The 23,173-nt window shown below is 45.3% G+C and overlaps 1 protein-coding gene across 1 annotated transcript in view; it reads left to right on the forward strand.

Annotated features, from left to right (window-relative positions):
• The window catches only part of SETD7 (SET domain containing (lysine methyltransferase) 7), a 52,073-nt gene extending 31,954 nt beyond the window's left edge, over window positions 1–20,119 (forward strand). Inside the window, exons 5-9 of the mRNA XM_014548950.1 lie at window positions 829–1,018; window positions 5,151–5,232; window positions 7,396–7,513; window positions 10,337–10,494; window positions 14,478–20,119. Of these exons, the coding sequence (XP_014404436.1) occupies window positions 829–1,018; window positions 5,151–5,232; window positions 7,396–7,513; window positions 10,337–10,494; window positions 14,478–14,658 (729 nt within the window). The 3' untranslated portion in view covers window positions 14,659–20,119. The remainder of the gene's footprint in view (window positions 1–828; window positions 1,019–5,150; window positions 5,233–7,395; window positions 7,514–10,336; window positions 10,495–14,477) is intronic.
• Window positions 20,120–23,173: the final 3,054 nt, after the last annotated feature.

Consider the following 23,173-nt stretch of genomic DNA (forward strand, 5'->3'; position numbering starts at 1 on the left):
TGAAAATCTCCTACACCTTTAGATTATTTTTTAGATTTTTGGGGTATCCCAGTTCAAATCTAAAAGTATTTATGGATCCCCTACTGTGTCCCTGGCACTTACCAGGATGTAGAATTCTGACAGCCTCTGCCCTAAAGCATTTAATGACCCTTAAGCAGGGAGTAAATGGCAGTTAAAGAGGACACACAGCCGGCTGCTCTCTGGGAAGGAGGCCCCCGGGAGCAGTAAATAGAGAAGAATGGGGGAAAGAGTGATGGGGAAGCAAGTGCAATTTCGTTGATCTTTTTTCACTCTTCTAACTCCAAGTTATCCAGAGGTCCCTTTATTTATCTCTTAGAAAACGCAGCCAGCTCTTTACTCGTGTACACTAAATTAATTCTTACATACATTTGAACTAAAGATTTTCTTAATTGACCAGAAATCCAAAACTCAACATTGAGAAGTGAGATTGTATGGATAGTAGATAAGACTCACCGCATTCAATAATGACCCCAAGTAGCACTTAGTTCTATGTCCTTTCATTGCTTGTAACTAATATTACAAACGGCATATTTGGTTCTTAGATAACAGACCAAGATGGAGTCTCTGTAACTTGTCCCGGACCATCACAGTGACTCAGCCTCTGCCGCTCTCACTCGGGCTTTGTGCCGTTTGTTCTCTGGGGCTGGACCTGTTTCTCACTCATGTGAAGAGCTCTGAGTCCTTAAGCTGCTAGGGTCCATATTCGTGCTATTCACCAAGGGGGTGCACAAGAGAAATTTCTTGAAACGTGTGTCACATGGATCAATACTCTATGTAATTTTTCTGGATTTTGGTTTCTCCCGTCAGGATGGAGGCAGCCTGGTAGGGGAAGTAAATGAAGACGGGGAGATGACTGGAGAGAAGATAGCCTATGTGTACCCGGATAAGAGGACTGCACTGTACGGGAAGTTCATTGACGGAGAGATGCTGGAAGGAAAACTGGCTGCTCTGGTGTCCACTGAGGAAGGCAGGCCGCACTTTGACCTGATGCCTGGAAGTAAGTTGAAGGGGCCCCAGGTGGGCTGCCCTACTGCCAAAGCAGGTGGTGAGGGCGGGTTTGAGAGAAGTTTGTTTCTTTGGTCCACTCGAATGGTGTATTTCCAACCCACGTTAAGTTATAAGAAGAAAAAAGCATACAAGATAATAAATGTGAGCATTAGTAGGCCTCAGTGATCATTAGGTATTTATGATCTGAACAGACTCTCTAAAGGAAAGTTGTCAAACATAGAAATTCTAGCATTTTGCATTGAGGTCCAATTTGAGTTGTCTTAAATGTATCACTTGTTAATCTTTGTTTTTATTTTAAGTTGCATGCCATCTGAATGCAATGGGAGGGGTTGGATCTTGGTACAGAAAAAGGACATTAGTGGAAAAACTGGTCAAATCTGAATAAAGCCTGGACTTTAGTTAATAATAATGTAGCTATGTTGGGGTTTTAATTTGGACAAATGTACAGGGTAACATTTTTTTAAAAAACTAACATTAGGAGAAATAGTGAAGGGCATTGGGAACTCTCTGTACTATCTCTGTAACTTTTCTGTACATTTAAAATCGTTCCAAAATCAAAAACATTTTTAAGAGAAGCAGTAATCTTTGAACTTCAGATCCTAATATCTGTGCTCTTCACATATGTTCTGAAAGGAGACAGCATCCTAATGTTTAGAAATGAGGAGACTTGGGCCAGAGGATCCCACCCAATGGTTGATGCAAATTTTAAAACTTCAGAAGTGGCAGCATTTTTAGTGGCAAGATCCTTGAACTTAAGAGTCATTTTATTTGCAAAAAGGGTGAAGGGGGTCAAATATATGGTGATGGAAGGCAACTAGACTTTGGGTGATGAGTTGTAGACCTGAAACTAACATAAAGTTATTAACCAATATTACCCCAGTAAATTTAATTTAAAATTTTATAAAATAATAAATGACAATGGGGAAATGTCACCTAATTTGAGTCTTAGCTCCAACATTTACTATATTATATTCTTGGGGAAGTTATTCTCATTTATCTTTTCAGAACCTGTTTCTTCATTATAAAATACAGATCTTGGCACCTACCATAAAATATCATAATGAAAGGTCTTGTTATTACATTTTTCTTGGTATTAGTAAGAAACAGATTTTGGGAAGCGAGAGTGATCATTCTCAGGGGAATGATGGTTTTTCTTAGAACTCGTGGTTGCAAATAACAAACACCCTCTTCAAACTAACTTAAGACAAAAAAGGAGGAGGAGGGGGAGAAGGAAGGAAAGAAGGGGGGAGGAGGAAGAGGAGAGTAGCGTTTGCTGGCAAGGTCTGGCAGGCCTCAGCTCTTTTTTTAAAAAAAATATATTTTATTGATTTTTTACAGAGAGGAAGGGAGAGGGATAGAGAGTTAGAAACATCAATGACAGAGAAGCATGGATCAGCTGCCTCCTGCACACCCGCTACTGGGGATGTGCCCGCAACCAAGGTACATGTCCTTGACTGGAATCGAGCCTGGGACCCTTCAGTCCACAGGCCGTCGCTCTCTCCACTGAGCCAAACCGGTTAGGGTCAAACCAGTCAGGGCAGACCTCAGCTCTTTAAAGGACTGTTAACAGCTTGGGTATCAGGAGGGTCAGGAACCAGGGCTGCTTTGCACAGGTCTCTGATGTTCTTCCACTTTGTTTCTCCCACTGCCTCATTCAGCTACATTTACTAAACCACTGGCTAACCCATAGATCTTGGATCTTGTCTTACAGGGTCTAGTGGCCATCTGGCCCAGCAGTTGGGGGAGGAAGAGTAAGATGGAATGCAAATCTCTCACCTGAAACACTTCTGGTCTGCCTCCCCACTGACCTCACCACCATACCTTTTCTCCTTAGGCTTCTGTAACCACAGGCTGCTTCTGGGTCTCCACTGGGTTCTTGCTGATTTCCTCATTATGCCTCTGGCTGAAACTTCTTCTCTCCATCTCTTCTCTGCACATAGGAATCCCTGTCCCTGGCTAGTTCCTGCTCCAGCTTCAAGTCTTGGTTCATCTCTTAGAATTAATGTTTGTCAAGCCAATGAATGGCTTAGTCCAGTGGTCGGCAAACTGTGACTCGTGAGCCACATGCGGCTCTTTGGCCCCTTGAGTGTGGCTCTTTCACAAAATACCGACTTCTGCGCATGGGCCACGAAGTTTCAATCGCACTGTATGTGCACCCCCGCACATGGTATTTTGTGGAAGAGCCACACTCAAGGGTCAAAGAGCCGCATGTGGCTCGCGAGCCACAGTTTACCGACCACTGGCTTAGTCAAAGGCCCTAGTGTGAACTATAGAGGAGAGTAGGAGCAGTAAAGGATGCCTTTTGTCTGCCTGGAGCATCAACCTGTCTAAGGGAGTGAAGGAAGGGATGGCAAGGGTTGGAAAAGGTGGCACCGACTCCTTGAAAGCAGGAAGAGATGTTACTCCTGCCTGTATCGGCACAGCCCCTAACACAGTGTTTTATATGTGGTTGCACTTGGTCTGTTTGTGATGAAAGTGTTAATCCAAGGAAAGGAAATGGAAATTTGTAAGAGGATATTTGCACAGTGGAACACATATTCCACAGAAAAGTGGTTGGGTTTTTTTTTCCTTCTTTAAACTAACTTCCTTTAATGAAGTGTGTGCTGGTCCGTTGCCAGCACGCTCACAGAAGTGTGCTCTCAGATGCCTGCCTCGCCTCCCCCTGCCCTGCTTTTCCTGCAAGGGTCTGCCCTTGCAGGCTGCATGTCCCGGGCTCCTGTTCTGCTTCTGTCTGGGTTTGGCCACAGAGAGTCACTGGCTGGGGACACAAGAGGGAAGGGAGCAGGAGGAAGCCCTCTCTTCCCAGCAGTGTCTCCAGCAGGGTCCTGCCTCCTGATTCCATCTTCTACCAGGAAGGTCCCCAGGGTTCAAGCTTCCTTGGGTTACCCTAACTCTAGAGCTCCAGGATCCCCAGCTCTAGACCTCCAGGAACCCTAGCTCTAGAGCTCCAGGAACCCCAGCTCTAGAGCTCCAGGATCCCCAGCTCTAGAGCTCCAGGATCCCCAGCTCTAGAGCTCCAGGATCCCCAGCTCTGTGTTTGTTCCTCTGCCTTAGGGTTGTGGCTTCCTGCTCTTGGCAGTTTCTGGGCTCCACAGTGCCGTCTGGCTTCTTAGCGCTTCCATCCTCTGTGTAACCATTTCCCTGAATTCATCTCTTTCTTTGAAATATGCAAGTGGTCTGCTTCCTGGTTAGACACTGACTAACTGGATTGTTTTCTAACTTTTAGTTTGAGACATTAATTTGGGTTTTGATTGTGTTTAAAACACACACGCACACACACACACCCACACACACACACACACACACGCACAGAAAGAGGACCTGATGACCATTGGGAACTACTAAAGAACTGTTTAATGGAATTATTTGTGATGCCTTAGTGCCTAAAATAATTGACTTTGCAGGAGCAAGGTCTCCTGTTCCAAAACTTGTTTCTTTCTTCATTAGCCTTTGGAGCATCATCTGTCTTCGCTGGGCTCCAGGAGGATCTTCTGAGGCCAGTCCTTTGCAGGGAACCAATGTTAGTTCTAGGACGGCTGTTAATTCCAGGACCATCGTTTCTGGAATAAATTACTAATTGGCTTCTGAACCACTTTAATAGAAATAGGATGACTTTGTAAATGCTTCATCAAAAGCAGTTCTGCTCTTCTTAATTCTGGTGAAGCCAAATGTTTATTTTTAGTGAAGGAGACAATTGCCAGGGCTGGGTGGCTGGATTCTACAGACTGTCTAGTATGAAGAAAACCACAAGAAATTTTTAAAACCATTATCCAATCTGATCTGACCAGAGAGTTCTCAAAATTTCACAACAAAGCATTTTCTTTGTTAAAATATTTTCATTACAGAATTATTTTTTAAACTATTTTAATAAAGACATTCCAAAAGAAAAAATAGCATTTACTAGTAAGAGATACCTTGATGGCTATTCATTAACACCTGAAACTAAAACTTAAGGGCAAATCTAAAAACTGTCCACTTATATTGAAGAATTTCATTCTAGTTGGTATAACTTGAATAGCATTTTTTGTTATTTAACTCTTTCCTGTCCCACGGATAGAGAGAAATGTTTTCAATGTTTTCCCCTGACTGTACCTGGCCTGACATTTTTGTTTGCATTTTAGGTTCCGTATACCACTTCGATAAGTCGACTTCATCTTGCATTTCTACTAATGCTCTTCTTCCAGACCCATATGAATCAGAGAGGTAATTTTCTCCTTGTGGTTTTAATGGCCCTGTTTGTGGGAGGTGAAATAGCCCTAGTGATGGGAACCCATGACCCTCTGTGGCTCGCTGCTCAGGCCGAGTACCTGACCAGAAAAAAAAGTTCATATGTTCTAAGGAAGAGTGTTTTTATTCTCATTTAGAATCTGTCCCTCTAAGAGCATGTCTCCACCCATAAAGCCCAGAACAGCCCATGTGTCTGTCCTAGAATGAAGCCTCTCCATAGAGAGGCACTCGGGCCAGGTAGCCAGCCCTGCCCTGCCCAGGTGTCCCCTTTCTCCCGGCTCTGGTGTCACAATTTGTGTTGCAGCCGCATGCTGGCCCCTTGGAGAGCATTTCACACTGTTTAAAGCTTAGCTTGGCCCAGGACCAGATGCCTTCTTTTCTACTCAGCCCAGCTGAGAGGGTGTGAAACACAACACAATTTATTCACTAAGGGAGAACAGGAGCGAAACAAAGAAAATTTAAGAAGCATAAAAGCATTCCAGCCTATAAACTACAAGTGTCTAGTGACTCTAGTCTATAAGCTCACTCCCAGAGTGTGAAGTCCTGCTCCATTTCCTGTCTTGTCTAAATTCAGTTTCTACTTCTTGGTATGACTTCTGGCGCCCTGCTTGGGGTTCGTACTCCCTAGCAACTGGCCAGTTGATGAGTAAGAGCACCATCTGCAGGTGGTTCTCTCTTGGCCTCCCTTTTTGTAAATCTGGCTTACAAAGCATGTTTCCATTCCGTTTCTATTCTGTTCCTATCTCTCAGACATAGGCCTTTTCCCTGGTTTAACTGACAGGGCTGACCCCACAATGTCATAATGAATGAATGCTCTCTTTCTTGACATGAGGTTCTGGCCCATTTGCAAAGGGAAGGGTTTGGTCACTTGTTAGCTCCAAAACACAACAGCATATTACCGTATGTATCAGTCTATTTTGCTGCTGTCATTGTGATGCTGCTGCATACTGATATCCTCAAAACCATCGATGTTTTATGGATGTAAACCTTCTATTTTGCACTCCTGGTTCTGTAGATTGGCTGAGGTTCAGCCATTCTTGGCTGGGCTCAACTCAGCTCAGCAGGACTAGGCTGGACTCCAGGTTTCAAGTGGGTTCAGGTCTGCTTCACGTGTCTTCATTCCAAGACTCGGGCTGAAGGAGCTAGGGCTGACCCCACAATGTCATAATGAATGAATGCTCCCTTTCTTGACATGAGGTTCTGGCCCATTTACAAAGGGAAGGGTTTGGTCACTTGTTAGCTCTGAAACACAACAGCATATTACCGTATGTATCAGTCTATTTTGCTGCTGTCATTGTGATGCTGCTGCATACTGATATCCTCAAAACCATCAGTGGTTTATGGATGTAAACCTTCTATTTTGCACTCGTGGTTCTGTAGATTGGCTGAGGTTCAGCCATTCTTGACTGGGCTCAACTCAGCTCAGCAGGACTAGGCTGGACTCCAGGTTTCAAGTGGGTTCAGGTCTGCTTCACGTGTCTTCATTCCAAGACTCGGGCTGAAGGAGCAACAGCCCCCTGGGCCATCTTCTTCTTGAGAAGATGATGGAAACTCCGGAAGAGGCGGGCAGAAACTTGCCATGCTCCCTAACACCTGAGACCTGGCATGCAGTCACTTCCGCCCACGTTCCTGTAGAAAGCAGGTCACAGCTAAGCTGTGGATAGATTTTATTAACTGTTTGTCACTCTTCCATATAAAACATTCATCCGGGGATTTAATTTAAAGTCTTTCCCTCCTATTTAGCTCTGAGAAACTTGGGTATAGCTTTAATTAGCTTTGGGAAATATATATATATATATTGTCCAAGAAGAGAGTGAAAATTGACCTTAACTAAAAACATTTTAAAATTTTTAAAACTTATATCAAGCACTGAGTTGCTTTATGAATATATCACAACAACCCTCTTATTAGAGAGCAAATTTTAAACACCATTCTTAAGAGATACATAAGTGCCAGTTCTTCAGTTTCCAATGCCAGAATATTGTGGTTCAACTTTTCCTTTCTTCCTTCCTCATTGGATTACTATGAACTGATGTTTTGGATTCAGTAGCCATATGATATTTTGGTGGTTGATGTAAGGAGTCCATCAAAGATACATCAAACTTAAAGAATCATTATTTGCCTGTTTTTGCTCTTTAGGGTTTATGTTGCTGAATCTCTCATTTCCAGTGCTGGAGAAGGACTGTTTTCAAAGGTCGCAGTGGGACCTAACACTGTTATGTCTTTTTATAATGGCGTCCGAATTACACACCAGGAGGTGAGTGAGGTAGAAGTGCAAAATCAACTTGGTTGGTTCAAAGGCTTTGTTTCAAACTCCCTTAATTTTTTCATTAGTCCCTTTAACTGTAGTATTCACTAGAAATACAAAGGAACAAACAGGCTTTTTTGTAAAAATTGATTGGATATTGTCTTATAGCAGTCTTTGGATTGCTGTAGCAAAAATACAGTAGACTGGGTGGCTTATCAACAACATACATTTATTTCTCAGAGTTCTGGAGGCCCCAAAGTCCAAGATCAAGGTGTGAGCCCACTTCCTGTTTCATAGAAGGCCCCCTTTTTTCTGTCACCTCACATGGCAGGAAGGACGGTGGAGTTCTCTGGGGTCTTTTATAAGGGCGATAATCTCATTCATGAGGGCTTTGCCTGCCCTCATGACCTAATTACCTCCTAATACCATCACATTGGGGATTAGGCTTCAATGAATTGGGGGGACAACACAAACTTTCAGATACAGCAGATATTTTCTTCCTTATATCGAGCCTTACTTAAAGTTATTTTTTTTAATTCCACAACTATTTTATAGAAAGTGGGACTTGTCAATAAGATAGTAATTGCTTCGTACTGGACTATACCCAGTGTCTGAAAAATTGCAGTCCATTTGGACTCTGTCAGACTCTAACTTCTGACCTTGGGCAGGATGCTTTGTACGAAGACCCCCTACTCCTGTTTGTGCAGAAGCCATACAGTCGCCTACATGTAGCCAGGAAGGGTTCTACTGCCCCCTGCCCCCAAAAATTTTTAAAATAAAAAGTCCTTTTTTCTGTCACCTCACATGGCAGGAAGGATGGTGGAGCTCTCTGGGGTCTTTTATAAGGGCGATAATCTCATTCATGAGGGCTTTGCCTGCCCTCATGACCTAATTACCTCCTAATACCATCACATTGGGGATTAGGCTTCAATGAATTGGGGGGACAACACAAACTTTCAGATACAGCAGATATTTTCTTCCTTATATCGAGCCTTACTTAAAGTTATTTTTTTTAATTCCACAACTATTTTATAGAAAGTGGGACTTGTCAATAAGATAGTAATTGCTTCGTACTGGACTATACCCAGTGTCTGAAAAATTGCAGTCCATTTGGACTCTGTCAGACTCTAACTTCTGACCTTGGGCAGGATGCTTTGTACGAAGACCCCCTACTCCTGTTTGTGCAGAAGCCATACAGTCGCCTACATGTAGCCAGGAAGGGTAATTACCTCCTAATACCATCACATTGGGGATTAGGCTTCAATGAATTGGGGGGACAACACAAACTTTCAGATACAGCAGATATTTTCTTCCTTATATCGAGCCTTAAAGTTATTTTTTTAAACTCCACAACTATTTTATAGAAAGTGGAATGTGTCAATAAGATAGTAATTGCTTCGTACTGGACTATACCCAGTGTCTAAAAAATTGCGGTCCATTTGGACTCTATCAGACTCTAACTTCTGACCGTGGGCAGGGTGCCTTGTACAAAGACCCCCTACTCCTATTTGTGCAGAAGCCATACAGTCGCCTACATGTAGCCAGGAAGGGTTCTACTGCCCCCTGCCCCCCAAAATTTTAAAAATAAAAAGTTAAAGAGTTGGATCACCTCCTTTAAGACACAATCTTTGATATATTTCCCAGATTTCATATTGTTTGTTCTTATTTCTTCACTTTACAATTAACTTCCTTAAGTATCTCCCTAAAGACAAAAAGTTTAATGCTCTTAGCACAGCTGTACTCCACATCCTGACTTGGATTAAGCGTATGAGACTTAAACTCTTATGGTGGTGAGGTGCCCCCTTGAAAGAAGGCTTCAACTCTGCTTTGTTTGGGCAACTTAAAAAAATAAATGGATGTGTGAAAACTTGAGTTTGCTGGTGGTCTTTTGAGGTAACAGGTTTCAGCATGCCGTGAAAAAATAAACATAGGAACATCTGGTCATATTTGTGTGTCTTGGTAAGAGACTTTTCATCCTTCTTTTCATATAAGATAAGGAAAAAATCAATAAATAATAAGTTGAGCTCCCTGGTGATGGCCACGGATGCCTTTTGCACCATCAACAGCAGAGCAATGCCTTAGGCTCTTTTCATGTTCCTGGCACTCAAACCAGGAAGTTTCAGGGCAAGTGAGTCAATATCTCTGAGGTGCAGAAGCATACAGTCGCCTACATGTAGCCAGGAAGGGTTCTACTGCCCCCTGCCCCCCAAAATTTTAAAAATAAAAAGTTAAAGAGTTGGATCACCTCCTTTAAGACACAATCTTTGATATATTTCCCAGATTTCATATTGTTTGTTCTTATTTCTTCACTTTACAATTAACTTCCTTAAGTATCTCCCTAAAGACAAAAAGTTTAATGCTCTTAGCACAGCTGTACTCCACATCCTGACTTGGATTAAGCGTATGAGACTTAAACTCTTATGGTGGTGAGGTGCCCCCTTGAAAGAAGGCTTCAACTCTGCTTTGTTTGGGCAACTTAAAAAAATAAATGGATGTGTGAAAACTTGAGTTTGCTGGTGGTCTTTTGAGGTAACAGGTTTCAGCATGCCGTGAAAAAATAAACATAGGAACATCTGGTCATATTTGTGTGTCTTGGTAAGAGACTTTTCATCCTTCTTTTCATATAAGATAAGGAAAAAATCAATAAATAATAAGTTGAGCTCCCTGGTGATGGCCACGGATGCCTTTTGCACCATCAACAGCAGAGCAATGCCTTAGGCTCTTTTCATGTTCCTGGCACTCAAACCAGGAAGTTTCAGGGCAAGTGAGTCAATATCTCTGAGCTTTGGAGAGAAAGGTCCTCTCTGATGCTCACTTGCGTGGTTTTTGCAGGTTGACAGCAGGGACTGGGCCCTCAATGGGAACACCCTCTCGCTTGATGAAGAAACGGTCATCGACGTGCCTGAGCCCTACAACCACGTGTCCAAGTACTGTGCCTCCTTGGGACACAAGGCAAATCACTCCTTCACGCCAAACTGTACCTACGACATGTGAGTATGACGCCTGGCTGCTGGGCGCTCTGTGCCTCAGGCCCTGAGACAGGAGGGCGTGTCACAGGTGTGCCCAGCCCCAGAGGAGGCTGCTCCCTCAGAATACTCGAGGGTCCCCTGCCCAGGGCCTCACGGTTCTGACTTGAAACTCAGAATCTATATCACCACCCTTTGGCCTGGGCAGGCAAAGAAATGGAAAGTGCTTTGAAGAGGAGGAAGGCTACGGAAATACTGTATTTAGTAGTTGCTGTTTCACGGTGGCTTTTTTGCCCTTCCTTGTCTCATTCTGGAAAATTAAGGAGAGTGTTATTTGAAATGATAGTAAAAATTGAAATTACTCTGCATAATGGAGGGTAGGGAATGCTTTCATGACGTGAAAGGAAGGAGGAGAGACTCCTAAGCATATGGCAAGCACGAGGTCTCGGTGTTGTAAAAGACCTATAAAACCAGAGTCCCTATTATTTGACAATAAAGAGGAATGAAGTATTGAAAAATGCTATGACATGGATGAGCCTTGAAAACATTATGCCAAGTGCAAGAAGCCAGTCATGAAAGACCATTTACATGAATTGTCCAGTACGGCCAAATTCCTAGAGACCAAATGCAGATGAGTGGTTGCCCAGAGCTGGGGGCAGTGGGGAGAATTGGGGCTTGATGCCTGCTGAAAATGGGGGAGCTTTTTAAAAATGTGATAGTGGTGATGGGTGCACCACTGAAAACCACTGCACTGTATACGATAAATGGGTGAATTTTATGAGATGCAAATTATATCTCAACAAAGCTGTTGTTGTTTTTTTAAATCAAATAATCCTACCTTCCTCTTGGGGTTTGACTCCTCTCCCAACTGCTCAGGGAACCTCTTCTTGGAAACCTCTGTTGACGGGGAGCTTGCTGTGATCCACAAAGGTGGCTGTCTGGACAAACAGATATTCTGAAATTAGTTTGGGGGCTCTCTGAATGAATTTTATTTTATTTTTTGAGCCCAAATAGGTTTCCCTGTAACATCAGTTCTTGTCCCTAACCGTCTCCCTTTCTTTCTGGTGCGGCATGTCAATCTCTCTTCCACATGGTAGCCCTACAAATATTTCAGTAGTTTTATGTTCCCCCTGAATGTTCTCTTCCCAGAGTCAAGTGTCTCTGACTGTTCCTTAAAGGGTACAGTTGGGATTCTTTACTGTCGTCACTGCTGTCCTTGGCTGAGCGTGAGAATGGCAGCTCTTCCTGGGAGCCAGGGCGCCCGCCACGCAACCTTCCTGCTCCTCTGTAGCTTGCAGGCAGTCCCTCAGCCCTCCAGCTTGTTAACGTTACCGGGATCAGATCACGTGCATTTAACCTACAGGAAAATTGCCAGGATTTGACTGTCCCTTCTTACATGCCTGAGACAGCTTAAAAATTGTTCTGGCTGTGACTTGCTTTCCTTGGCAGTCAGCAACAAGTACTGAAGCTACAACTTCTTTTTAAAGGGCAGATAGAAATGGCAATGCGTGTGTCATGTGAAATGAAACTGACACTCTTATTAACTCCAAGGCTTTCGTGGCCAACGTGAATTAGGCCAAAGCATCGTTCCAAGCTGCACACAGCTTAACAACAACCCTTTAAAGCAGTGGTAACAACAATAATAAATGCTACTTAGACTGCTGTTTTAAAACAAATCAGTTCTGTGATTTCACGGCAAAGATAATTTTTTTCACCAAAAAAGAAGAGGGAACAGGAGACAAGAGAAGCAACCATTTGTGCAAAATCAAGTCCCTGTATTCTTCAGGGTTATTTTTTCAAGCCCAATGTGACCAATTCGTTATTTAGGGCAGAGAGACTCCCTGAAGAACAATCAAATATAAAAGTCAGATACCGATCCATGGCATTCATTTGTTTCTAAACTCAGTGGCATTGTTATGCACACTCAACACAAACAAAACGACACGCCTCTGTAAGCTGTTTTAACCGTAGTCGGGTACAAACGCCCAATGGATAGTCAAGAACTACTTTCCTGGCTGTAAGTACAGGTGACATGTCAAGAAGGGGCCAAGCGGCTGTGCAGCTAACGTTTACCACCACTTACTCTAGGTCGGCGGGTCCTCCCAGGAACTGGGTGGGGCAACTCCAGTCACTGTCCCAGATCCCCGACAGGAACCGCAGGCCTCTGGGTCAAAGGAGTTAAGAGTTCTTGTCTTTTGTGTTTTAGTACCGCCTTGAAGAACCAACAGCTGAAGTTGAGTTCTTTCTTTTCAGTCTGTCCATGTTCTACTCTAAAAATAATGATGGTGAGCAGGAAAATGAAAAGAGGATTACAAGAGAAGTCATAGCTGCTCACGGGATTTTCTTCCTGCACCAGAACATTAACTAGAACTCCGTTTTAGGAGTATTATTATTTTTTTAATATTTTAATTTGAGACAGAGTTGTGATTTTAATAAGGAATTCGTGAATCCCTTGTCCAGGGGTCTGCTCTGTGAGGGAGCACAACTTGAGAATTCTGTGCATGTGCACATGCTTATGCACATCACACGCTCTCACGTGTGCACAGATTCTTATGCACGTGCACAAGCTCTCACACGTGCATGCTCTCACACGTGCACAGGCTCTCACACGTGCACGGGCTCACCATAGTAACTAATATTAGTTGAGTCCTCACTTTGTGCCAGGTACCGTGAGGTGCTTTAGATATGTGACCCTATTTTGTCACAACATCCACTCATGTTGGATAAGGATTACTGCACGTGAGGAAAGTGAGATTCAGACATAGAGCTGAGCTATCCAAGAGGAGGCACGATCATGTGTGGAACCAGGACTCACGTTAAAGTTTTCTGACCCCCCAACTCAAATGTGCTTTTCAGAAAACATGACCCCTGAGTTGGGTAAAAGTAGGGGACCCCTCGAATGAGGTTGACATTGGTCCTTTTAACCACACACATGATGTCCTTAAGCCACAGCCACACTCCATTCCCATCACCGACAGAAGGAACCAGCCAAGGACATAATCATGACCCATGTGCCAATCTGACTTTAGGTCTGGAAACTTCTCCTGACTTTAGGTCTGGAAACTGTCTCGATGCCCTTTGTTCAAAATGTGACAGTAAATGCGTGAGACTTTGACCAGACGCATGTGAAAACAAAGCCCATTTCTCTGGCTGTGCCTCACGCACCCCCATTTTGGGTTTCGGCAGCTGTTAGGGGAGTCCACTGCTTATTTATCTCCTGTCCTGAAGCGAGCTGGCGGGTGAGCTGGGTGGGGAGCCTTGACAGAGGACCGTGACACGGTGAGTCCTGCCTCTGCTTCTGCGGGACTCGGTCGGTCTGGGATGAGAGGCTGCCCCTCGCAGCAGGCTCTCCGGGGAACTGTTACACAGGGTGGCAGGGAGGCCTAGCTTTCCCGCTCAGAGAAATCTTCATCTACACGTTTGCTAGAAAAGAATACAACCTCTATCTGTATGGGGTGGAGTACAGAGCTTTTTGGTTTTGGAAATCCACAGGGCCCTTTCTTATAACTCCCAATGCCCTGGTAAAGCCGCCCCTGCCCTCCGCCAGGTACAGCGAAGTAATCCGATGGTACAGGCCAGGTGAGCTGAAATGCGGGCAGGCTGCGCTGGGTTCGATTTCTCATTAAGGACAGACTTTTGTTGTTGACTGTGAGTGCTGGTTTATAAGTACCAAGTGCCAAATATGCTCACAAAGGAAGATAGAGCAGTGCTTCGGAAACGCTCACGTGGCTGGGAATCACCTGGAAACTTCTTTGATGTCTCAGTGCATGCCTTTGTTTAAAAGGAGACAGTAAATGCATGAGACATCAAATGCAGATGCCAACCCTGCAGGTCTCCATGGGGCTGAGGTTCCCCTGTTCGCGCCTCCTGGGTGATCTGGGGACCCCACATTGAGGACCTACATGTGGTGTCCGGGAGGGGCACGTGGGAGATTCCGCATCAGCCCCCACACCCCAGCCTTTGCTTCTAACCTGCCTGGGAATGACTGTGCACATCTTGATGTCTAGGTTTGTCCACCCCCGTTTCGGGCCCATCAAATGCATCCGCACACTCCGAGCAGTGGAGGCCGACGAGGAGCTCACCGTGGCCTATGGCTATGACCACAGCCCCCCGGGGAAGAGTGGGCCCGAAGCCCCCGAGTGGTACCAGGTGGAGCTGAAGGCCTTCCAGGCCACCCAGCAGAAGTGAAGGCCAGGCCCTGGGCTTCAGAGGCCGGGAACAGAAACTTGGATCTATGCACTATGTTCATCCAACTACGGGACAACCAGGGACTGCTCGTGCCGTGACATCACACATCCTCTCACTCTGCGTTCGCAACAGCCACCTTCTCGCATACTAACTAGGTTTGACTGTATTACTCATACCAGATTTAAAATTAGCTAGCCTCGCAGCAGCGTCCTTCTGAGAGGCATTGTGGAGCACTGACATAGACAGCAGGAGGTTCTTGGGTGGTTCAAGTCTAAATCTGGACCACAGTCAGAGATGCCAAATGATTAGACTGAAAAGGGGAAAGGGGGCTTTTGTGTCGTTTTTAGTCAGTGGTTTTTCCATGATGTTTTTTTCCAATGGCCAATGCAAAGCGTGCTGTCACCACGCCTGCAGATGGGCCATATGGAGAATAGAGAATTACTACATTTTTATTCTCTAAATGTAGTATAATTTGCCTTTTAACCTTTGATCTGTATCTTGCAATAGAATGGCTTTGTTTTTTTCCCCCTAGCAAACAGAACCCCACTTTTGAGCCATTTCACCCTCAGTCCTGTTCCCTATCTTAGATACCTTTCACAAGGGAAAACTCCCAAATGGATTTTGTGTCAGTGCCAGTGTGTAGGTCTCTCTGGCTCTTTCTATATCATTGTTTCATTATTATGTCCTAATATTAAAGAACTGGCTCATAGAGCCGGGGTATTATTATAGAATTATTATTCTCGCATGTAAACAAAGATATCTTTGCATTAAGATGTGAGAAGAAAGAGTTTACTTTGTTTGCATTAAGTTTATGGAAGAGTTGTAATATATATATTTTAAGAAAGAAGAGAGGGAAATTAGTATTTCTAAGCAGTAACTGTGGCGATTTTGCAATATCTTCAATAGCGTTAGCAATTCTTTTCTCTGGGCATACACATTAAATGTACATAACATAGAGCAGTCTGGCTTGTGGCACAGTGCGCTGAATTCAGAAGTCAAATAGCAAGCTTGAATTCTAACACAGAGTTCACAAGTTGTCTTGTTTTTGTTTGTTTTTTAATCGCTACTATTAAGAGAGACATACTGATCACTAGGTACAAATCAACCCTTAATGCTAAAACTCTTCATCATTGTAATTTCAAAGCACTTACCTGCTTCAGAGCATTGTGAATTCAGAGTAACACCTGTATAGTTTTAAAGCAACGATATCAATAGCATTTCAGCCTTTTTGCAAGCCATGTGTAATCACGACTGCAGAAATAAGGAGAAAAAAAAACCTGTTTTTAGTTTAGCTAATTAGGTATATAACATAACTGGGATTGCTCTGACTGAATTCGGAGAGTTTGGGGTTTCTGTGGGCGCCCTCGCCACGTGCGATAGCTGGGTCTTCCGCGGGGTGGCTGGGAGGTCTGCCGAGCAGCAGTGACTCGACCGGCAGCTGTCACCTGACCATTTTGGTCCCGAAAGCTGAATGAAGCCTTCCAAGCTGTAGCTGGTAGTGAGCTCTGGCTGAGGAGAGCAGGTTTGCTGGGAGGAGGACAAGAGCAAAGAACCCAGCAGAAGACAGTCTGATAGTTCCTGTCCGTTACGCGTTGCTCTTAGGAAGAATTGCCCAGATGTGCCTGACCCAGGCTCTCACGGCCTTCAGTGCAGGCAGCCCCTGGGCACGGGACTCAGCCCTCCGGACGGTGACAAAAGCCGCCCTTCCTCTTGTGTGCAGCCCAGGCTTGCGGGGGCTCCCTCCCCAGCAGGGCCGGAGCAGCTGGGCGGCCTGGTTTCAGGGAGATAGGCTGATGGTCCACATGAGAGGTTTCAGGGCTGCCAGAAAGATGTCCCACAAAGGACCGAAGACTGCTTTCAGATTCAAAGGCACCAGGATAGGATCGCTTCTATTCTGTAGGAAGAGGCCGCTCTGTAAGCTGACAGACAGGCGGCCTTGGGACTTGTGTTCTGACAGGTGCTTTCCTTCCAATGGGTCCCCACGCGAGGGGGTGTCAGCGGGAGAAAGGTGGCTTTAATGAACCCCAGGGGGTTGTGCTGTGGAGTCAGGTCAGGGAGGGAGGTCAGGGAGAGGATGGCGGGGCCACACCTCCGAGGCAGCCACCCTGGGAAGGACTTCATTCCTGAGACTGCAAGGGGGTATGACTTCTGTCCTAATGGGCTACTCTAATTACCCCATTCAAATGGGACTTTTCTTCTTTTTCTTTTTTTTTATGATGAGAGGGATTGAAGGGTTGTAAGTAGTGAGTAACCAACCATCCATTCATTACGTATTGGACGGAAACACTCTGCATCTAAAGCCCCGCAGGAAACAAACCCAGCGGAGCCTCTCTCCGTCTTTCTCCCTCCTCCCCTCGGGTCTGCTGGCTCTTCTCCTGCCCTCTCCTTCCTCTTCCTCCCTCGTCTGTGACAAGGCCTGGTGTCTGTGCGCACCTACACCCCCAGCCGACCTCCCCCTCTCTCCTCTGTGCTCGCAGCTCCTCCCTGGAGGTCTCTCTGGCTCTGAGCACCCTCTGTTCGGACCCGCCCCGTCTGTCTTCCCGTCTGTGTGGACCTCTCTCCATTTACCCTGTGTCCCCTCTGGCTCTGTCGCTCCTGCCGTCCCCCTGCCACACACGCGCACACACTCCCAGGTGTGAGGCTTTGTCACGGGGAGAGTGGGAGGAGGCTGGGGTTCACCGTGACCTGGAGGTAGGAAAAGAAGTCGAGGGAGTTGACGGTCCCTAAGGAAGTAACTGGTGGGTAAGCGAGGGTTGTTCCCAGTTGGAGCCAAGCCTGAGGGGAAAGCCTGCGAGTCCTTACATCCGCTGCGGGAGGAAACGCGTCAGAGCCTCCGGGGCTGGCTGTGTCCTCAGCGTCCTAATCACAGCAGGAAAGGGGACGATCCCATGTCCAGGGGAATAAAGAAGTCACTTTTTTCTCGCCCCCAAACCGGCCGGTGCCCGTGGGTGTGCAGCCTGCCGGGTCACGAGGGGATTCGCTCAGAGCCTCTCAGCCCAGCCCCTGCATGACCAGAACTTTCCTTAGCAGCTTTTCTGGGGTGAAATGTTACCTTGTGTTCGTTAGGAATAGGAACTCATCCGTGGGAGTATGTCCCCGAATGGACATCGGGACGGACTGACAAAAACAACTGTAAGGACTGAATTCCCACGCAAAGAAAGGATGGAAGTACGAGAGCAGGCCAGGAAGACTTGAGTTCTGTAGGACCTGTTCTTATGTTCACGGCTTCGCGCCTGGGCTGCCTTATCCAAGGCCTCTGTGAACCTGCGGGGGCTGCGGTAACACTTCTTTGCCCTCCGGAGGTCCTTCATGCTTGAAAAACGATTTCCTTCCCACCAACCATCTGAAAAGGCCCAGGGGGAGGCCAAGTGTCACCATCCCAACGTGCAGTTGTAACTGTTAAAATGGCAGGAACTGTGAACAGTGAATTCTAGGGTCGTCTCGCCAGTGAGAGAGCTGTGGCACTTTAGTAACTTCCCTTTAATATAGAAAAGTTTCAGTCACTCACCTGCAAAATGCATTTAAGATCTGCCAAGAAGGTGAAGTTGTGTTTTGCTTTGTTTTAAAACAGTTGCCTCAAGTTTCTGTCTTAAGAGCAGTGAATTAGAAGCCAGACATTTTTCCTTTTAGAAAAACACGAGCAAAAACTATGTTGCAAAGCTGATGGTTGTGATGTTTCTTTGCCACAGATCAAAGGTTCACAAAATACATTAAATCCACATCTACTTGAGGTACCTTGATAGATTGGGGTTTGTTTGTTTTTTCTTTGATCTTTCCCTGTAGGAGGTGGAGCCTCGGTGTACCTTTTTTAGTTTAAAAACTCTAAATTTTAATGGTTTTATTTTGCCAAATGTGTGCATACAGACTCAAAGCAATGAAACGATTTCAAGCCATACAACCACAAGGGTGGAAACCCTGTTCACAAATTTTAATGTGTTCGTATGTAAATAGATGTTTGTATGAAATATTTTCATGGTAGAATGACTATATTTAAATGAAGTTGAATTATTCCAGTGCTGTTTAAACAAATTACAAATTTTTTTGGTGAGATTTATCTGAGTCTATTGAGATACAATGCAGATCAATTTTGATTTTTAAAAATCAAAAGCCTACAATTAACTCTGACCCGAGGCAACTTCCCTGCGTTGTTGCACCTGATGTGGAGAGAGCTTGTAGGCTTCCCCAGTGCCTCAGCCCGTCCTGGTGTAAGTTAGGTGCTCGTGGAGGTGTGTCCACGCTTCAGTGACATCACTCCTGGCCTCTGGGGGCCTGGGGTGAGTTCAAGGCATTAGAGACACTGGTGCATTTTATCCAGAGCACAATTTCTTTGCAGGGCAGCAGAATCAGAAGCCAGACGTGGCCGTGTGAACCTCAGAGCTGGGTTTTCCGGCCACCGTCCACCGCCACCCTTACTGCCTAGTCACACATGTCAGGGAGGCTGCCCTCAGTGGAGTTGGGGTTCAGACCCCGGGGTGGGACTTCACGGTGTTGCTAGCAGCCCCTGCCTCCTGACCTCCAGCTCGCAGAGAGGAAGGGGGAGGGCGCAGCTGGCAAGGGGCCCATTTCTCAGCACAGAACCTTTCCTGTCTCAGCTCTGGGAGACTATGCACGTTAGCACCAAACTTCCAGCCAGAGAGAGACGTCCTCGGATAACGCCAATCCTTGCTTCCTCGTCTGTGACTTCAAGACCAAGACCAATCACACCCCTGGGACATACCTCCCAGCTCCCCTGACGCTGACGTTACTAAAACACTCCTTTACAATGGTTTTCAACTTGAGTGGGGTTTTTCTTTTTTCTGCTTTGGTCCTGGATAGAATGACATGACCAATTTTATGAAAAAATTTCACTGTGTATACTAGCAATATGTCCACACACGCCACTGTATCTTAACATTGGCTTGGTTACATTTTGGGTCACTGTAATCAATCTTGATTCATGGACTAGGAAATACAGGGAGTACGTAATGCCTGCTTATCACAGAAGAAATTAGGTTCGTGGTTCTGAGCTCCCTACTTCAAAAGTTTTCCTCCTGGTTTTCCTACCTTCTCTTTTTATTGTGAAATGCATTTATGAGGTTGTGAGGTATGTTTACGGATTGGAAGCCAGGGGTACGCTTTCAGCATTTATTGCAACCAAAAGTTAACCCCACCACAGTTAATGAGCATTTTTGACTGGTCTTCTGTGGAATTTGAACTAAATCTATGAGCCTTATTCAATATCTATAATTCTATGATTTTTTAAAATTATGGGAAATTAATGAAAGATGTTTACATGAATAATGTTTGCCCTTACTGAGTTATGAATGAGTTTTTTTGTAGTGTGTCTGGGTGCATGTGCAAGAGAGTAGGAAAAATGTTTCTGAAACAAAACTTGACAAATATTTGTAATGAAAAGTAAATTTAAAGATTGCTATAATTGCGCTATAGAAACAATGCAAGTATTAAACAAAATATACAATCATTGCCAGTGTCTTTCTTTGGTCGTCAAGGGCAGAAAGGGAATAACGGTTTTCATATCACCCATCCAACTATATATTTCGATTACTAAGCAAAACTTTACATTTTAAGTTGTTTAAAAATATTACTAACCATTTCCCGTTTTCAAAGCATTGTAGTAAGACCTGAGGAGGAGTATGGAAAGATTAGGAGTTTGTTGTATATTTGTCATGACTCCACGTACACCCATAAATCCAGAAAAATTAGCAAGATCAACCCGAAGCGTCTCTGGTTGGTGACATAAGTGTGAAGGGGATTGAATGTAAATGAGATGATCAGGGAAACTACCTGGCAGACGGGAATACAAAACACACACCGGCCTCACTGGTCCCCCCTCTCTGCACCGGGGAAGCCAGCAGGTCACACCAGCTGCGTGCCACACGTTGTCGACGACGACGGACAGCTCGTTGAGCGAACCATCTAGGTGGCCTCCCCTCAGATGACCGGCTTTGGGGTCCTGCAGGTGTATCTAACTGGGCACACAGAGCATTCTCCAAATAGTTCACATGAGAATGACTGAACTAGAGTGTTGTTTTTTTAAATCATGTTCTCAGTTTGCTCATTCATTCAAGACATATTTCTCAAGCTTTACCACCTGGCAGTCCCTATTCTAGGCCATTAACAAATTAGTGCACAAAAACAGAGTCCCAACCAGCCAGGAAGTGACAGGTCAGTGCTATGGAACAAGAGGGGGGGGCGGCAAGGGGTGTTGGGAGAGGGCTGTAGGGGTGAGATTGGGAGACCTCACTGAGAGGAGAGAGCCCAAGCTGGGGGGTCTGGGTCCAGGAGGAGCTGTAAGGAGCCAAACCCTGAGGGGGAGCTGCGTGGAGTGTCCAAGAACAGGCAGGCCAGGGAATCCAATTCTATACGGCCCCCAAAGCCTTCTTCAGGGCTTTGTTTTTAACTCAGTGTGATGAGAGGTCAACCAATAATGTAAGATACTAAACCGCCCAGCTGGTATGGCTCAATGGTTGAGCATCAACCTATGAACCAGGAGGCTGTGGTTCGATCCCAGTCAGGGCACATGCCTGGGTTGCGGGCTCGATCCCCAGTGTAGAGTGTACAGGAGGCAGCCGATCAATGATTCTCTCTCATCATTGATGTTTCTATCTCTCTCTCTCTCCCCCTCCCTTCCTCTCTGAAATCAATAATAAAATATATTTGAAAAAAATCAAATTCTATACAAACCAGCCTTGTTCACTTAGTTTACTGAAGGTTCCAAACACTCCTTTGCTATTTTCATTGTTATTAGCCTTTCCAGTGGAGCAGAAGAGTGGTAAGACCTGCCTCCCTGGGGTAACAGGGCCGCTCTGGGTGTGAGCAGGTGGAGGGTAGATGGAGCGGGAGTGGGGACCCAGGCAGAGACAGACAGGAAGTACAGCATGATGGTGGGTGGGATGGAAAGGGTGATGGTGGTGAGAAGTGGTTGAATTTTGGATATGCCCTAAAGGCAGAGACAATAGAATTTCCTGAGATGTGGGGTTAGCCACTTCAGAATGTAGGTTTTCTTTTCCAGGTAAGGGGTGGCCAACAGATCAAGAGACAAGATAGATACAGTTCCCAGGCGGAGAGGGCAGGTCAAGCAGGGGGCCACCTGAGGAAGCAGCAGGGACAGGCAGGAGGCAGAGGGCGGGGAAGTGTGGGCAGGGGCCTTTGTTGTGGCTTCTGGGAGAAGGCAGGCAAGGCAGGGCAAGCAGGTTTAGAGGTCTGGTCTGAATCACTTTAGCGGGCTCTGGGTGCAGGGGCCGCCTCTAGTTGTCTCGAGCCTCGCTCTGTGGAGAGAGTGGACTGGGTGGAAGAGCCTATAAAGAAGCTGGTTGCCCTGAGGGCTCTGGGTTGGTTGGTTTGTGTATGAAAGACACTCGTGGTTGCTACCTCTAGAAATTGGTAGCCCAGGGCTAGGAGGACCCCAGAATAAGAAGACACGTTCCAGAACAGCCCATTCATTTTCCCATGGTGCAGCTCCCTCTTGTGGCGAGAATTTATTCTCATACTGCTTCTGAAATGAAGCCATAAAACAAAAACGTTAGCCAAGAGATGATTGGATACATTTTAAAATCAAACATGAACTCCTGGTCAGTGTTTATTTCTGTCACCAGGTTGGACTTGGACTAGCCCAATGAAGACACCATTTCCAGGGCTTTTTTATTTTTTAAATAAGTTCAAATTTCAAAAGGGCTAATAGTGCTTTTGGAGCCTGGAACTATGTTGAGCAAAGTTGGTTTATCTTTTAAAACAAACTAAAGCATTTTTGCCCAGCTGACATGGCTCAGTGGTTAAGCGTCGACCTATGAACCAGGAGGTCACGGTTCAATTCCCGGTCAGGGCACATGCCTAGATTGTGGGCTCAATCCCCAGTGTGGTGCATGCAGGAGGCAGCTGATCAATGGTTCTCTGTCATCATTGATGTTTCTATCTCTCTCTCCCCTCCCCCTTTCCCTTCCTCTCTGAAGTCAATAAAAATATTTTTTTAAAAAATAAAGCATTTTTATGTCACATAGCTCTTGACTATCTACCTGGGTAGAGCACAGTTTTCTTTGAAACATGGATTATGATTTCATTAACCCTAAATCAACCAAATCTTCTCTGATCTATCCTCTTTTATTCTAATGGGTCAGCTATGGTGTGGTAAGAATCACAGATCACCAGGGGAAGTTACCTTCCAGTTACCCATGTGCACGAACTGCAAAATTACAAGGAGGTGTGTAAGGACACCTTCACCTACAAGCAGCTTCCCCAGTTTCTTCTAGACTCTAGAATCCAGAGCAGAGTACTATAGTTTCTCCAAAACAAGGAAATCTTAAGTCGCTTAAAATAAAAACTGGAGCTGTATTCAAGCTTACCATGTGAACAGGATATACCTGAGGGGCAGTGTGTCCATCCCACACCTAGAAATTGTTCCCTACAAGGAAACTAATTTATCCCGATAAGATAGAGATATTAGAGACATTTCTAGAGATTTCTTTACACAGCAGAGCAATTCACAGTAGAGCATGTATGCTTGGGGGGGGGGGGGGAG

This window comes from Myotis brandtii, unplaced genomic scaffold (genome assembly GCF_000412655.1).
Source record: "Myotis brandtii unplaced genomic scaffold, ASM41265v1 scaffold53, whole genome shotgun sequence".
NCBI classification, from domain to species: domain Eukaryota; kingdom Metazoa; phylum Chordata; class Mammalia; order Chiroptera; family Vespertilionidae; genus Myotis; species Myotis brandtii.